General features: G+C 38.3%; 1 protein-coding gene across 8 annotated transcripts in view; it reads left to right on the plus strand.

Moving 5' to 3' along the window:
• The window catches only part of fry (microtubule binding protein furry), a 120802-nt gene that overhangs the window by 4993 nt on the left and 97873 nt on the right, over positions 1–17936 (plus strand). For 5 of the 8 annotated variants that reach the window (XM_074093328.1, XM_074093321.1, XM_074093345.1 and 2 more), the window contains exons 2-22: positions 528–637; positions 1252–1485; positions 1724–1875; positions 2550–2749; positions 2857–3072; positions 3173–3296; positions 3376–3597; positions 5811–6045; positions 6127–6748; positions 6879–7062; positions 7303–7508; positions 8695–8894; positions 9543–9616; positions 9869–9990; positions 10072–10159; positions 10236–10327; positions 12359–12490; positions 15883–16050; positions 16550–16699; positions 17457–17620; positions 17706–17863. In XM_074093328.1, coding sequence (XP_073949429.1) covers positions 568–637; positions 1252–1485; positions 1724–1875; positions 2550–2749; positions 2857–3072; positions 3173–3296; positions 3376–3597; positions 5811–6045; positions 6127–6748; positions 6879–7062; positions 7303–7508; positions 8695–8894; positions 9543–9616; positions 9869–9990; positions 10072–10159; positions 10236–10327; positions 12359–12490; positions 15883–16050; positions 16550–16699; positions 17457–17620; positions 17706–17863 — 3813 coding nt within the window. In that variant the 5' untranslated portion in view covers positions 528–567. The remainder of the gene's footprint in view (positions 1–527; positions 638–1251; positions 1486–1723; positions 1876–2549; positions 2750–2856; positions 3073–3172; positions 3297–3375; positions 3598–5810; positions 6046–6126; positions 6749–6878; positions 7063–7302; positions 7509–8694; positions 8895–9542; positions 9617–9868; positions 9991–10071; positions 10160–10235; positions 10328–12358; positions 12491–15882; positions 16051–16549; positions 16700–17456; positions 17621–17705; positions 17864–17936) is intronic. The other 3 variants (XM_074093362.1, XM_074093378.1, XM_074093336.1) reach the window with 2 other exon arrangements.

The raw sequence follows: 17936 nt of genomic DNA on the forward strand, positions 1-17936 counted from the left end.
GCGTCCCTGCAATTCCGTGCCGTCCCCGTTTTCTAAGCAGCGGTTTGGTCGCACCTTTAGGCTGTTATTTAGGGTCCCAAACCCAGTGTGCTAATTAGCGAATTTATTTCTTCAGCTTAACACTAGTTGTTTAATTTGGGTGCGTACTTCTATGTACAATCAAGCAAACTGAATCACGTACCAGGGTGAAACCTTTGTGCTACTAATGTCATGTTGACATCCCATATATTTATCAAAGAAATCATAGCGAAATTGATTATGACAAGGTTCCACCCTGGTACGCGATTCAGTTTCCTCGACTGTATGGAATATGTAAACAGAATATTAATCTTTCTTGCAAAAAGTGAAAACCTCCTGTAATTCTGCTCACCTTCCATCTTACAGTAAAGCATTAAAACGGTTCTTTTTTCATTCATCAAATTTTATCATATAAGTAAATCATAATATAGGCATAGGCTAAATAAAAGACCAACTATTTTGATGTAAGTTAAGGTTTTATTAATTTAGTATTTGTATTTGATTTGCAGAGGACAAGATAGAATAAAGCAAAACAAGAAGCTTTATATAATGATGACTTCAGAAGAATCGGACTCCTTGAGTACTGTGCCTTCAGAAGGCCATGCTGAGTACATGTCAGGTAGGTTAATTGTCTAAATATATCACATGGTAAGGTTTTTCCTGAAGATAAATTAAGGATTTACCAAGAAGCTTAACGTAGCGATTTCAATGGGTAAAATTCAACTGGTAAGACTTAAAAAATATATTCTGCCTATATACATAGATATGGAGCACAGGAGCATTTCAGCAGTTATTAAACCATTCAAAGCTGCTAGTTCATGAGTTTTATGACATTAAGTACATCACTCTTTTTACACACTATTTAAAAACAATCTTAAACTTAATTATTACATACTTTGTTCAAAAGTTATTCTTCATTTATTATGTACAACTCTTCAATCTATATTTGCCTCGTTAAAATTTACGCAAAATAAGGAAAACAACTTAACTTCCTCAGTATTTAGAATGATAAGTAACAACGTACACGTAATTCATCATATACCTAAATAAAGCTGGAGTGAGTGGCACATATGAAAATTGTGCATTACAGTAACATGAAATCGTGTTACTGCTACATGTGCGCGGCAAATTTCAGAGGGGCATTTAATGCAGCGCATACCCGGACTCTCAATAAAGTGACCGAAATATTATCTGCATTTAATATATTTTATATTTGCCCTTCTCCTTCTAAAGCCTCAGGAACAGAAGATGCGCCTTCGTCAATGGTATCCAGTGAAGCGGAATCAGAAGCTAGTGTATTATCAGAATCAACAAGACCTGACCACATTGATCAAACTAACATGACTCTGAGCTGTGACGGAATGCTACCAGAGGATGGGCAAGTTCCTCATGACAAGCCACAGGGCCCAGTGCCTAGCGACTGGCGCAGCGTAGGCAACACGGTGTCATCATTGGTTTCAACCAGAGGTACTTAAATATTACTTGATGTGTCAAATTATTTGGTTGCCGTTTTTGGGACGTAAAATAAATTTACTTGTAAATACACGTCAGAGGACTTAAAAATTCCCTGTTCCTATTTGTTTTCTGTATGTTCTTGTTTTAGTAAAATTTTAGTTGAAATTTAACTACGGGAAAACCGTGAAATATTAAAAAAAACGAAAAATGAATGTACGATGTTAAGATTTAAAAAAATGTATTTTTCCAGGGGCTATGCTTCCTTGGGGTTCACATAAAGGCCCAATTATGCTGCCCCCCGATTCTGACCTGAGACCTGGGGAGTTTGTTATGCGATTACTGTTTACGGAATTCACAGTGCAAGCAGAAAGAAAAATGGAAGCTGTTATGGCTGAACCTCAGGTGAGTGAATTTAATTTATTAGTATTTGTAAAATATTCTTCATCACACTTGCTTGTATACAATGCTCTAAACAAAATTGACGGGCCTTTTATTCTGGCGTTATGGATAGCACCACATAGTTTCTGACATGGTAACAGGTTCCAGTTCAAGCAAAGAGGTTACTTATCTCAACTTGAATAAAACCCCTGCATTCAATTTCATTTATACAGAAAAATTATTGCACTTTTACTTTAACCATGAATCAATAATTTTAACTAATTGATACAAAGATATTGTTTCAATTTTGCAACTTATGCCGCGGCACCGCACTGCCTTTTTAATCGACTTTGGGAAAGGCAAGGAAATCAAGGTCCATACATCCATTACATACAAGTACATACGCTTCCTGGGTAACTTTTCCGAGCAAGTAGTTATGTTACAATAATAATTAATGAAATATTGTTTCTCCCAAATTCCACGTTCCACATTCCCAAGTTCTCACAAATGTGATGAACAATATTTTATATTTTACGGACTATATAGGACTTAAGAAGCTTGACTCAAAAATACCCCAGTTTGCGACTTCGGGCTTTGAGTCTCATTCATAATTCCTTACTTATCACCCAAAGACAATTGATTTACTATGACTTGCACATTTTGTTTTCTTCGATTGGTCAACACATTTTTATGTTTAGGAAAAACCATTGAACAAAACGCTGCAGCGTGGTGAAGATCCCCAACTCGACCAAATATTATGTGCATTCGGTACTGTCGCGGAACACTGCTTGCCCTCTCTACTGCGTGCCTTGTTCGGCTGGCTGGAAAGACAAATGGCCGAATCCCCTCAACTTAGTGAACAAGCCAAAAAGCCCCACCAGGATTTACGCAACAAAAGGTTTTTGAATACTGACATTGTCACTATGTTTTTTGGGATTATATTTAAAATTGGTCATAGTGTTATGTAGATGATATGATTTTTCATGAGTTGTGTTTCGTTTGCAGCATTATCTACATCGTGTCGGGTAGCGGCGCGGGCACGGAGACGGTGGAGCGCAGCTGCGAGGAGCTGCAGGCGGAGAGACGCGACCTCGCTGTCGAATTCTTGTTCTGTCTCGCTCTCATCGAAGTGCTTAAGCAACTGCCGTTCCACCCGGGCCACGAAGATCTAGTTCAATATATTGAAAACGTTGCTTTTAAGCGGTTTAACTACAAAGAAGGGCATGTATCAATTGAATTATTTTGTTGTATGTACATAAGCAAGCTAAATTAATTTACTAGATATGTTATATTAATACTTCTTATAAATTTGTATTAACAGGTTACAATCTAATCCAAATGCAGCTAATGTACACATAATAGCTGATCTCTACGCAGAAGTAATTGGAGTTTTAGCCCAGTCTCGTTTTGCTTCTGTAAAGAAACGGTTTACTGCAGAACTTAAGGTAATAAATGAATTCCCGTGCGGGAATAATAAAATAAGAATAATATAACCCAGATAAGTTGATTGGAGTTTGTTTTCAGGAATTAAAAAGTCGTGAACCGTCACCACATACGACTCAAAGTATAATATCTCTTTTAATGGGTATGAAGTTTTTCCGTGTAAAGATGGTCCCCATTGAAGAGTTTGAAGCGTCGTTTCAGTTCCTGCAGGAATGTGCGCAGTATTTTCTTGAAGCCAAAGATAAAGACATAAGACACGCGCTTGCGGGGTTATTTGTGGAGATCCTAGTTCCTGTAGCAGCTGTAAGTTACTTAACTTCATTGGATCTCTGACTTTCGTAGTGAAATATCAGATTTTACCAGAGACGTTCATATAGCCAAGTGGATAAACAAGTCGAGGGAAAAACGGGTTTAATTCTCGAGTTTTACACTCTACTTTTCACTTCGATGGCGAGGCCATGAAATAGCAAGAGTGGTATAGTAGATTGATAACTAAGGGTGGTAAGTTACCCATTTCACCCGAGATATTTCCAATAGTTCGAGGGTAAATGGGTAATTTCACCCGAGTTAGACACTCTACTTTTCATTTCGACTGTGAGGAAAGTATAATACTTACTACAAAAAAACAAGAGAATAATAATAAAATAAATTTACTGATATCCAACCTCCAACCTTTTCGCACTTGCCATTTGCCACGTCCGACTATAAAAAAAAACGATTTGGTCCCGACACAACCAAGGAGCTTATATACAAAACTGGAGGTTGAACGCCGAACGAAGAAGTTTGACCTTTGTTACTTATTTATATATTCCATCTCTTTCTTGACCTAACTAAAGAAAGAGATAGAATATATTCGTGACGCAATAAAAGTCAAATTTCTTGTTTAAAACGGATGTTCGGCGTTCAACCTCCAGTGTTGTAGGTATATAAGCTCCTTTGTCACGACGTGTACCTAGATGGCCAGGCCGAAACGTGAAAAAAAAGTGTCATTGACGTAACTCAATTGTCTTGGACTCCGTGGCTAAGCGTAAAAATAAAAAATACTTTCCACCCTAGAGATGAAAACGCAATTTTCCACCGGCTATCTATCCATGAAAATTAAACTTTCAGAACAGGAGAGATGAAAACAAATTGTTCACTTAACGTGTACCTTTAATTGTTCACGTATTACTATTATAATTATATTTTTTTAAGTTTTATTGATAGATTTTGATTGATTTGATTGATTTTAAGTTTTACATAAATTAAAAAAATATGCTTCTTTGTTTGTGGATGTTTACACCTGATTGCCTTGGTCTTAGACGAAGATTTTACTTTATGCACTAGAGCATAAAAAATCATTTTATGTCGCCTCGATCCAGCATAAACACGAACTTTACGAGCATGAGAAGTGAAAATTATTTTATTTTAACCCTAGACGCAAATAGAGGGGTGTCTGTCTGTCAGTGGCACCATAGTTCTCATACGGATGGACCGATTCCGATGCGGTTTTTCTTTACGTGAAAGCGAGTTTCCTTGCGGTGTTTCTTAGCTATGTTTCATTAGAATCCGTTGAAGCATTTTTGAGGTATTGAACTTGGTAATGAATTTAAATTTCTCTTAGTTGGTAAGGTTATATCTGTTTTGATACAATACAATACAACTTCTCTCAATCTTGTACATCTGGCCAATGACATACAAATAGCCTTATAAATAGGCTCAGAGTTTCTCAGCGAGCTATGGAGAGAGCTATGCTTGGGGTTTCTCTACTGGATCGAATCAGAAATGGAGAGATACGTAGAAGAACAAGGGTCACCGACGTAGCCAAGCGATTAGCTCGTTGAAGTGGCAATGGGCGGGCCACGGAGAACAGATGGCCGTTGGGGCCGAAAAGTTTTCGAGTGGAGACCGCGTAATGGCAAGCGTAGCGTAGGACGTCCACCAACGAGATGGACTGATGACGAGGGTTTACGGTGGATGCAGGCCGCTGCCAACCGAAGCGACTGGAAGTCTATGGGGGAGGCCTATGTCCAACAGTGGACGTCCTACGGCTAAGATGATGATCATGAATGACGTACAACAGGTCACGTTAATCAGAATTATAAAAACGTTATTTATTAAATTTTTTTACGAAAGCTTCAGGTATTAATTTTCTCAATAATAGGTGAGTCATCATTGGTCATACCTCTAGCAGACAAGAAAACCAATTTAATCGTGGAACCGTTTTCATTAGCCAATGTTTTAAATGTGCTTAGACCAAAATGATCGATAAGATTATTTTACTACTAATGATCTCGCTTACCAGGAGTTACTCAATGCTGTGTATTTGCCGAGTTATTGCTTATACAGAATTTGAGCCTTACGTATGTATGTATGTACAGTCACCAGCACCAATATCTGACACAACAAGCGTGCATAACTATCTGATACGTCTCTATTTCTAGGGCCGGAAGGACGTTTCAGATATTTTTGCACGCTCTGCTGTGGCAGATATGAATGCTGGTGACTGTACCTACTTAATTAGAAATTATTTTCAGACTGTGAAAAATGAAGTTAATGTGCCTTGCCTAAAGAATTTTGTAGAGATGCTCTACAGCCACACGTTAGATGCCAGCACGAAATCCAAACATCGACTGGCACTATTCCCGCTAGTCACTTGTTTACTGTGCGTGTCGCAAAAGCAGTTTTTTCTTGCAAACTGGCACTGTTTCCTGGCCATGTGCTTATCTCATTTGAAAAACAGAGACCCAAAAATGTGCAGAGTAGCTTTAGGTAAGTACCATGCCAGAAATAGAAACAATACTAAAATTATTGTGTAAAATAAAAATAATGAAATACTTCTTTTACTTTTAGAATCATTATATCGCCTTCTGTGGGTGTATATGATAAGAATCAAATGTGAAAGTAATTCTGCGACGCAGTCTCGTCTTCAGAGTATTGTCAACTCGCTGTTTCCTAAGGGTTCCAAAGGAGTCGTGCCTCGTGATACTCCTTTAAACATCTTCGTAAAAATAATCCAGTTTATTGCTCAGGAGCGACTGGATTTTGCCATGAGAGAGATAGTCTTTGATCTGCTTATGGTTGGTAGGCCAATAAAAATAATAATGACTCCGGAAAGAATGTCCATCGGTCTTCGTGCTTTTCTTGTCGTTGCCGATAGCCTCCAACAAAAAGAAGGAGAACCACCTATGCCCAGAACATCTGGAACGTTACCCTCGGGAAACACACTACGCGTCAAGAAGACATTTCTTAACAAAATGCTGACTGATGAGACAGCGCGGTCCATCGGAATGAGCGCGTATTTTCCATACGTAAGAAGAGTATTAGTGGAAATCCTTAGGGCCTTAGATGCTCATTATGGGAGGCCACTAATGTTGACCAACACCCAAAACGTGACTAAAGAGCAGGAAATAAACACTGGCGAAAGAAAACCCAGGATTGACTTATTCAGAACGTGCGTTGCAGCTATTCCCAGGTTTGTTTGTTTTTATCATAGTTTATTTATTATGCTCAGCTCAGGTCAAAGTTTCATACTTCGCTGAAGCTAACACAGTGAAACGGTATTAATCTAATTTGGAAATACTAACGAGTGAATTTAATTTTAGACTGATTCCGGAAGGCATGAGTTCAAGTGAGCTGGTGGATCTGTTGTGCCGGCTTACTGTGCACATGGACGAGGAGCTCCGAGGGCTTTCCTTCCAGAGTCTTCAAACTCTCATCGTGGATTTCCCAGAATGGCGGCAAGACGTGCTCGCGGGATTCACGCAATTTCTTGCCAAAGAAGTTCAGGTTAGATTGGTTTTCGATAAATTACTGGCACTTGAGGTATCCCATTTTAGGCCTCTAGGTTGGCAACGCATCTGCAATCCCCTGGTGTCGCAGGTGTCTATGGTCGGTGGTGATCTCTTACCATCAGGAGACCCACTTGCTCGTTTTCCATCCAGTAGAATAAAAAAAATTAAAATAAACAATAATCCTAAATTCGTTTAACTTTTAGGTAACATTGACCTATAAAAATAAATTTGGCAGGACACCTCGCCTCAGCTAGTGGAGAACGGTCTTCGCATGCTCCTGCAGCTGATAACGAGCTGGAAAAACGGCGAGCCATCGACTGCGCCCGCGCCGCCTAAGCAGGAACCGCTGGCGGCGGTGGTGCGCGGCGCCGAAGCGCTGGGCCTCGTCATGCTGTGCCAATGCAAGGCGTATCCTCGTAGGCTGGCTGTACACATACTTAGGTAACTAACAAGGAAACACTACAGCTGCCCAATCGCATCATTGCGACATCAAAGCGAGTCGAGAGTCCCGTTCATTGCACGTGTTACGCGTGAGTGAAGAAACGCGTGGCAGCATCTGGAAGGGATATATGTAGCTGCAGTATCTCGGGAACGGGCAAGTATCTACGTGCGAATGGACGTACGTGGCCTCATCTAAACAGGCTCTTAGGCCCCCCGTTAACCCGCGCGATTCAATAGGTTTCGATATAGCTGACACCCGCCTCACGCAGGGCTATTAGAATATTAGAACTAATAATTAGATGACATGAAACGAGCACACCGTTAGCGGAGACCCTTTAGGTCTGTTAATAATGTAAAGGCATCGTTATCGAAAAAAATATGTTTTTTCACGACACTGCTCGAAAATGTGGCCATAGATAACCTAAATCCAGTACACAAAACTGCCTTTATTTATTTTGTACATTTAATAGCTGACTCATTTATGGCTCGCAAAACACGACAACAATGTAACACATTACGATAACAGGTCGTATCTATATATGTATTTCATAGTACTATACGACGTTTTAGAATATATTTCAAAATAATTTTCCCGGCGTCCTGAAACGACAATTCGACCAATCAAAAGTAATCGTCTGTTGCATGTGAAATTAAATTGACCTATTAGAATGCGTCATTTATGACTTTTATGAGGTGTTTTTTTTTAAACGCATAAAATGCACAAAATGCTTGAATTTTTTTAAGTATGGGAAAACGCCACAGCGTTGACTTTCTAAGCTTGTTGGGCACGGCACTGCACTGGCTGAACAGCCAGGCTGCTCAGTGTGCGAGCATACATCCTTGTCATGTTCGACTTGCTGCCGCAGCCAGGCTGCCGTTTTTATATTTTTAAATATGTGGTTTTGGGTACTGCCACTAAGAACGAACTTGTTTAAAAAAAATTATGTCACAAAAGAAAAACTAAAATCGGCGGGAACAACGCAGTCTTTGAATTATTATTGTTTGTTTTGTGATGTTTTTAATTCCTCGCAGTGGTCGTGAAAAGCAAAATGTTTAGCTCGGCCAAACATGCAATAGATGAACTCGTACTAACGAAGGCCTTCCCTTCGGGTCGCCCTTTGAACTGACTCGTTCATCTGTTGTTTACTTTCTAGCCTCTACAAAAATGTTCTTCTTTTTTTTTCAGGGAAACAAAATGTCTCCTAGAGAAGCTGCAGCTGACGCGAGACGAGCCGGCTCTGATTGACGCCGCGGATGCGTACGTGCCGCAGCTGACAGAGCGCTGCCTGCCGCTGCTGCCACCGGCCGAGAAGCAGGCGCTGCTGGCGGCCGGCCAGCCGGACCTCGTCTGCGTCGCCGAGCGCAGCCACGCCGTCTGGACCAGCGGTCTGCTTTATCTCTGACTACACTTTATCCCATTAGACCCGGCAGTTGAATTGAAATTCCGAGACTTTACTAAATTCTCAAGTGAATTCCTAAAACTATTTTGAGATTTTATTCCAATCCCGTGGGAATATCGGGGTAAAAAGTAGCTTATGTTCTGTGTGCTTTCGCATAATTAATAATAATATAAGTAGGAAGCAGAACCGGGCCGAGGGTAGAGCGGACGCTCCGGGCACCAGCTAACGAAGGGCACCAAACCTTGTGGCAAGGGGCGCAAAAAGCAATTTTAATGGCAGATTTTAAGAGAAGACATACTGCAAGGGGGAAGAGGTATAAACTGTGCTCCTAAAGGCTTCGAGAAGTCTTAACGCCAATCAAAGGTTAGGGCCGGCGCTGGTCTGTTGTTTACAAATATCACTCTAGTACAGTCAACTTCATTAATAAGTGATCACTTTTGTATCTTGTCGCTTTCAGTCGGTACCCAATTTCGTATAGCTTTCAAACATGATGTTAAAATGACAAGGTACTTATAAGGAGTCTAACACGCTAGGTGTTGTACTGTTGATTAGGTATAGCAACTAAACTAGGTGTACGACGACATTCGGATGAAACTTGTACAAATAAATATTTTTATTTATTTTTAACCGACAGGTATTCAACATGACGATTTGTCAACCAAAAACAGCTGGAGCGGCAGCGCAACAAACGGAGCCGATCCTTGGGAGGTAAAACATTTTTACAAGCTTTTATTTAGTTTCACCTGTCCCGTTGTCTATCTGTCTGTAATCAAATCTTGCAAGTGAAATTCGACCAACTTCCAATAGTTGAATTGACTTGAAATTAGGTATACTTATATAAATTGCGTGACAATACAATAATCTGGTAGTGACATCCAAAAAAAAAAAAAATTATATTGCAGATACCTTTAATTACCTTTAATGATAATTGAAAATCTAAATGTGTCATTGTGTTCCAAGGTGGTTTTATTCGGTCTTCTGGAACGAAGTCGTGTGCCGTCCCGCTGTCCCGCCTCGGTGCTGCAAGCGTGGCCCATACTGCACGCCCGGATACAAGCGCTATACACGATCATAGAGCCTGCGTAAGCTACTTTTTAATAATTGTTATGATTGATGTCACTTTGTAACAGGCTTATTTATCTAAATATTAATCTGATTGACAGACCTGTAAACGACAATCGCGCGTCACTTTTATCCAGAAGCCCCGCATTGCCTAGAAAACCCGAAAAAGAAAGAGATGGATACATGCAGGTACATATAAAAAAAAACTTTTTTTTTATTTCCAATATAAAGTTTAAGATATGCATAATGTGTTGTTTAACTGCAGGTCTGGAAATATTACATGACAATGGCATATTTGGTTGTGCCTGCCGTGCCCAGCCCCGTGATACGATGCGCGAGTCCAGATCTGAGTCTCAGGTACGAAGCGTTAGCGTTAAGTTAACGTACCTACAATTATTAATTTTACCTAATGAATGAGACATACGATGCGATTTCTGTCATCATTCATAATAACTTCTATTTGAAAAACTACCTACACATCACTAAACAAACTCATTAATGTACAAGATATAAGGTCAAGTGTCCAACAATGAAACGCATAAAATTCAAAAACTCATAAATCTTTTGTTTTGACTGGTTTTGTTTTGTGGTGTCAGGTGACATAAGTCAAGTACGTGAAGTAAGTCATCAAAAAAATAAAAAAGTAAAAAACAGGAAATATTTCACTGTGTCCACCGTGGTGTAAAGAATGAAACACTATATATTTATCAAAGAAACGTGAAAACTAATATAATCTGTTTCATAATTTTAAGACTTATTTATGTAATACGTATTTATGTAAATGCACGAATATAATCAAAACAGTTTTAATTACTTTAACTTTAATCAGTCTCATTAAATGTCCCATGCGTAAATGTTTCATTGTTGACTACCTAAGGTATTTTATTTTATATTAACCTCGAATTTTTGCCTGCTAAATTGTGTCACTTTAATACGTGACCTAGTCCACGATAATCTACGGAATATGTTTAATATTAGGAAAATATCAAAAACACTGATTTTCTAACCATAATTTAATGAAAAATCTACAAAATTGCTAAAAATATTTACTTTTGTGCCAATAATACTGAAAAAGCTGACGCCGATGCAAACTGAAGTACAGTGGGGGGTTCTCAAGGGTATCCTTACGCGATATAGTGCACGACCTGGCAACTTTAGAAATATCGTAATGTTTCACTGTGTACCTAAGTTTAATTGTTGGACATTTACCTATTACAAAACTTATTTATAGAAATATTTTAACAGCATAATGCTTGATCTGTGCTCGATTTTTTTATGAATATATTTCATTTAACTGGCAGAAAATATGTTTAAATTTCAAGGTATGCTCAGGAATATTATGTAGTTATTTCTTATGTTATGTTGATGTATTGCGTGAATTGATCTTGGACATTTATTTGCAAATTTTTACTTTTCAATAGTTTAAAATATGTAGAATGTGGCAGTATAAATTAAAAATATTAATTTAATATTTGTGAATAATATTAAGCATGCATATACATTGATAGATATAATAAGTCACACTGGCTCGGTAATATTGTACGATATTTGAATACATTAATTTGGAGATACTAAAGCCAAAATCGCAGCGACGACGAATTGAGTAGTTGACACCAATCATAATTTGAAATAAGTCGTCAATTAAGTTGGCAAATAAATAAGTGACGCCCATATGACGTGGACGAAGTCGATAGATAGTATGTCAAATGATTGTTTGGGTCATTTATCGAAGGGACTGGTACACGATTTTGATGTTTATTTTATCAACCAAAAAAGAGGCGTGTGGTTAGTAAGAAGAGCTATACTCGCGATATGATTATTCAATCATCTTGAGTTTTAACTTATCTGACGAATTCATGGAAAATTATTAACTGATGATTTACCAATAGGTTATTTATATTATATGTTGGAAACACTGTTTTTGACAGACTAACGTTAAGAATTATTGAAGATATGGATTCATATTTTCTTCAGTTAACAGCTTGCTAAACTAAGCCTAAATAACATAACAAAAGGAATGATGTTCTTTGCTTTTCAGGAAAACAATCATTCTTAGTATCCAATTTTAACACAGTTTGGCGCTAAAGATTACGAACTGAATCTAGGAAAACTGGGTTTTAGTAAAATTTAGTACGTGATACAAATATATTGTGCAGTGCAACGGAACCTTGGGTGCGCAAGCCCGACTCAGTAGAAATTTATTTTGTACTTAGCTTGGATCGACTTTCCAAAAAAGACTGAACACATGCAAATCATTAGTTTGCATATTTTTTTTACAATTGTGGGGCTGCCAAAGAATGTTACATACATCAAGAAATAATATCGAAACATGTTTGGAGTATGGAGGTATAGAGTGGGTGACTGTGCGCAACATAATCCTCTGTTCAGTAGCACTGAGGCCGAGACGTGGCTGGGGGGCGGCGCGCTGAGCTCCTCGAGCGAGAGCCTGAACGCGCCGGGCGGATTCTTCACGCTGCCCTTAAGCTATGCGCGCGGACACAAACACCACAAGCGGACGAGGTTGTCATTTGACGCTCGCTATGTGCACGTCGCATTCGCTCCTTCATTATGTCTTTTGTGCGTCGGTTCTATCTTGCCACTTCCCAGTTCAATTAATATTGAACTACCTCAAGTAATAGTGTTCATATAGCTTCGAGTTTTTGAAGTCATATCTTTTATAATTAATTAACACAGGCAGTTCCTTAATATTTTATACAGTGAAATTTTATTGAACTGAAGGTGCGGAAGAACTGATCGTAAAAACAACCTCAGTGAAATGTTCTGAGAGCACATGTATTGCTAGTCTTCCTGCTAGTATTAGCCTTTCAGCGAATTATACCCGCTTTTTTAATCAATTAGGACTAGTTACTGAATAGTTTATTTGTGTTAAAAAAAAACGGCAGGCGTTCAAGATAGAATCGACTTCACAAAGCTGTTTATTCATGTTGGGAGTTCGTACTTATATCAAGGACCTGTCATTGTGGTCTATTGTCATCGCTCATCTCACGCAAGAGTTTTGTGCACAGCAAGCGCACACTGTGATCATACAAAAACCTATAACATATTCAAAAAGGTTAAACATGTTTATGTGTGAAATAAATACTGCTTGTTAATATCCACTAAGGTAGTAGGTACATATACTCGTACATACCACAACGACGTATACATGTCACACTCATAATTATAAGTACTAAAACTTTTCGACGTAGCAAGCTTTTTTGTATGTTTTATTTATAAATGATAACATTTATTTTGTCATATGAATGAACTATATAGTTTTAGGTGCTGTAAAGATGGTATGGTATCATGAAATTTAGCTACTAGGTAGTTGCTTATCATACTCCTTAGAGACTTACACTTACTTACTATGTGTATCGCCGCAACCATCGAACCATTCCATTGCAAAAAAACTGCGAAGGGAAGAAATCTAATTACTCGGTATGCCAGAATACCTTTTCCTTAATATTAACTACTTATTTTAAACCAACCAATTCTTTCACAGCATATCGCTCGTGCTGTTTATTTGTGCAGTGTTTATTTTAAAAATAATTATGTATTTATACATTCGAAATATTACACAATGACTTAAAGGGATAAAACGGGGAAGTGTGAATCAACTTCGACATTTTTACCCTGCTTCTTCGCTGCTAGACTTTCATAATTCTTTGATATAAATCCTGAATCAGTCAAATATGAATCCTGTAAAAAGTTCCTATTTGACGTACTCGTAGTCCCAAAGATCGCGAGATACAGGTCTGCTGAGACAGGAATACTGATCTGTAGCGCTTGTTGTGGTGATTCATAATATGAACTGTAATACTAGATAGAGACAAACGACTCTCACCAAGCTAACTCCCTCAGACCGCATACCGGTCCCCCATGCATATTCCCGGTTGAATATAAGTTACTTGCCGCACAGCCTTCATATCAGTACCTATTGTTTTGGCAGTACTCTTCATATACATAAATTAACCATGATAATTTGTTCAGTGCCATTATCCCTAGGAAATCGTAATGTTCGTCTTAACTTCTACGGTCGCTCCTTGAATGTTTGTACATTAGTATAATAATCGGTTCCTTTTTTTTTGTTGCTTGAAGCTGTAAGGCCTGTAAACTTTCAGTCTGACTCTACTTATAGTAGAACACGGTAAAAATCTTAATTTAAATTAAATTAAACGGGCTTGTAACGAAATTTAGCTATTACTAGTACTAAATTGATTTTACAGTACCTATTTAATGTTTTCATCGGATTCTTGTTGCACTACTGATAGATAACATGGTCCGCTTATAAAACAGAGTGATAGAGCAGAACCCAAGCGATTTGGCTCTTTAAACAGAATTAGTTTTAGAAACCAAGCTGATACACAATTACGAGTATATGTATGGTGTAGTCATCCTAATCATTCACTGGGTTTAGTTGTAAAATTCATTGGTTGAATTTTCATGTGTGTTCATAAAAATCTGTGGCATTATCAAGCTTTTAGTCTTATATTAAGTTTATTATTTCATTTATGCTTTGTCTTATATTATAATTTGTTATTGATTTTTTTCAGCCTTTTAGTGTTCATGAATAGAAGTTTAAGTAGTAAATAGCACAAATTATAGGGTATTAATAGCAGAGTAAATAGTCGTGCCAGTTTATTATGAATCATAACAAACTGGCACAACATTAGCTAATTTATTAATAACGACTGCTCCTCTCTAATATAACGGTTGTAAGAAAATTTGTATCCTCAGTTGTCTGGTAGTAAACACGATTTTAAAACAAAACTTCTATTTGTCACAAAATACTGTTTTTTTTTCGCTAAAATAAATAGTAGGTATAGGAGACGTGGAAGATCGACCTTCACCCATCTGATTACCGGATGAGACATATTTTTTATTTAAATAATTTAAATATGACTTATTTACAGACACGCCTGTGATAGCTTCCCTATCGAAAAGTGTTCATGGCTATTTTATTTCATTTACTTTAATCCATTTTTAGGGTTCTGTTGTCAACAAGGAAACCCTTATAGTTTCGCCATGTCTGTCCGTCTGTCTGTGTGTCTGTCCGCGGCTAATTTCAGAGACAGTTAGTACTAGAAAATGTAATTTGGCATGAATATACTAGAGACTAGAGTATAAAAAATAGGTCTCATCAGGTTATCAGATGGGTGAAGGTCGATCTTCAGCGGCTCTTAGACCATAAATAATCCAACTCAATAATCAAGCAATTGCAGCTGTTTTTTTTTTGAATTTCAAACATTCACTCTTAGACGTTAGGAGTAAAATTTTACGCCTGAATCATGTGTACTCCGACAGCTAAGAATGTAGGCATTCACTTAATATATAGAGGATTTTACTAAATATTTGTATGCTTAGCATTGACTTAAAACATTCATTATCTGGTACTGAACCTTACTTTTACTAGGTGAGTGGCCCTAAGTGAGTCTTGGCCCACGATACCAGACTCATAAGCGTGGGCTATGCCATCCTGTATAGGTATCCATCTACATTCTTCTACAGCTGTAAACGAGTTACGTGACTGAATGACAGACAACTCACTGTCTTAACCATTGTAGATAGACTTGACATTTGGCAGTAAGGTGAGTTTCAGACTAGCGTTTTATTAGCTCGTAGGTGTAAGCTCATTTTCTGAAACGCGAGTACGCGCGTACGGTTCCGGTTGTTTTCTTCTAGCATTAAACACGAAGGAATGAGCGCATACATGCGCGTCCGTTTTAAGCTAGCGCGCGTGTAAGTGCGTATGTCAAAAACTACTGTACATACGCGCAGAAATAATGCCAGTCTGTAACGGCCCTAAATTGCCTTGCGGATCACAGGTGTGTACTAAGAAGAGGTTTTAGTATAATTGCTAAAAAACAATTTTAGTATGGTTATGGTGGTAGTAAGGGTGTGTTATGTGGCAGCTCGTCGCCGGACTCGCTCAGCGAGCGCAGCGGCGGCGAGGCGCGCGGCGCGGCGGCGGCGCCCGCGGCGCTGCACAAGCTGGCCGTGCCGCTGGCGCGCTGCGAGGTGCCCGAGGTGCGCGACGCCGCCGTCGCCGCCTGCGGGAACATCAACCCGGACGCGCTCAAGTAACTGCTTACGCATCAATTACAAATTACCTATTTACAGATCAAAATAGCTAGAACCTACAGCACCAATATCTGACACAAGAAAGCGCGCATTAATATTTGATACGACTCTATTGCTAGGGCCGGTAGGACGTATCAGATATTTTTGCACGCTCCGCTGTGGCAGACATTCATGCAGGTGACTAACAATTTAACTGAACAAGAGAAGCCGTAATCAAGATTAGTTCTATAAATAATTAGTTATTTCTACCTGTCTCGACTATTTTTATCTCAGAGAAAAGTTCAAGTATGTACTAAGAGATTAATTATTCTTTAATATTTTTTCGAGAATCGAATTTAACAGAATTATTATAAGAAAAAAAAGAGACAGATCTCACAGTTTTTTTTAATGTTGATAAACTTTGACAAACAGGACAGTAACTGCTAGTTCGATTTTTCCCAAGTACTTATTTTGCTGCATTAAAGTCATGACTGAGGCATAATTTTGATGATTATCTAGAGACTTAATGGAAGAACTCGTGCCTCTTCTTCGAGAAGCAGTCGATCGCAAACAGGAGAACATGCGCCGGCGGCGTCGTCGCGATGCGCTGCGTTTGAACTTGAACAAGATGTTGCTGCTCATTGCACAACGGAAGACCTTTGCTAACAGGTATTTAGCCTCCTCCATTTTTTACTCTCTGTTTTTGTATTTAAAAGTTTTGTATACTTGGTTTTTGTAGCATTAGAAAAAGGGTATACAATCTTGACGAGTCTTTTTATTGAAAAAACATTAAAAAAAAAACAGTATCTGGGTCGATCAACTATTTCTTGTTGTTATTTTGTCCCGTAAGCGAGGGGACATATGTAGTACAGTTTAAAAGAAGAAATGTTGTGTCGCATTATACTAACATGCTTATTAGATGACCAATTATAAAAGTGTCTTAAAACTACTACAAAAATGCATGTTTCGCAAATTTTAATCCTATAAAGTTACGGTTTAAAGAGTGACTCGGGAGACCGTAACTAGCAACAAGTGACAAGAAAAAGTTGATCGGCCATACCAAAAGCATATAAATGATCATATATCGTTGCTAATTGTGTACTATTTGTTGTGACTTATTTTTCAAAAGTGTTTTTCAATAAAAAGACACGTCATGATAGCTTACTTTCTTTCTATTGCTAAAAAAACGAAGTATAGCTCGTGTAATGCTACAGTTGGATTCGAACCCAATAAAAGATTATGGCCAAGGCATTTGAATATATGAGAACGAGCTCTAATGCAATAGTGTTCCGATATAATTGAACACATTTGACGTTTCCTTTCATTAACGCTAAGTCTGCGAATTGATTTGTGAATGGCAGTAATTTTCTGAACAGCTTTACGTGAAGTTTTCCGCCTGTGATTGACAAACATTTATCTCTTGCAGCTCATTTGCGTTAGATGGAGGCAGCCTCCATTCATCACTGACGGAGTATCTGGACGGCGTTAGACAATGCCTAGAGGTTGAAGCTGAAAAGGATGCACCGGCAGCTAGGGAACAGAGGCTTACTTTCGCTGACTTCGTTACCGAGCTTATCCAAAGTTTCCCATGTACGACTACCTTGGCTTATTAAATCATTTATTTTGTAAAGCGCACTGTGTTTAACTGTATACTTATTCACTTTTTCTTTTACAGTGGAAATGTACGGATCCTTGATGAAAAAGGATTTGTGTCGCAGCCTATTTTCCTTGTTCTCAGGATGGTGTGGGCCTTTAGCGAAGCATTTGGGTACACTTGTACCTCAGCCACCTACTCAAGAAATAGATGATAGACTTAACTTATCTGCTCTAAAGGTACATTTTAAATCCGAAAATCTTATTATTGTAACTAACCCAAACATGCAGTAGGTAAAGTAATACAGGAAAG

Source organism: Choristoneura fumiferana, chromosome Z (genome assembly GCF_025370935.1).
Source record: "Choristoneura fumiferana chromosome Z, NRCan_CFum_1, whole genome shotgun sequence".
NCBI lineage: Eukaryota > Metazoa > Arthropoda > Insecta > Lepidoptera > Tortricidae > Choristoneura > Choristoneura fumiferana.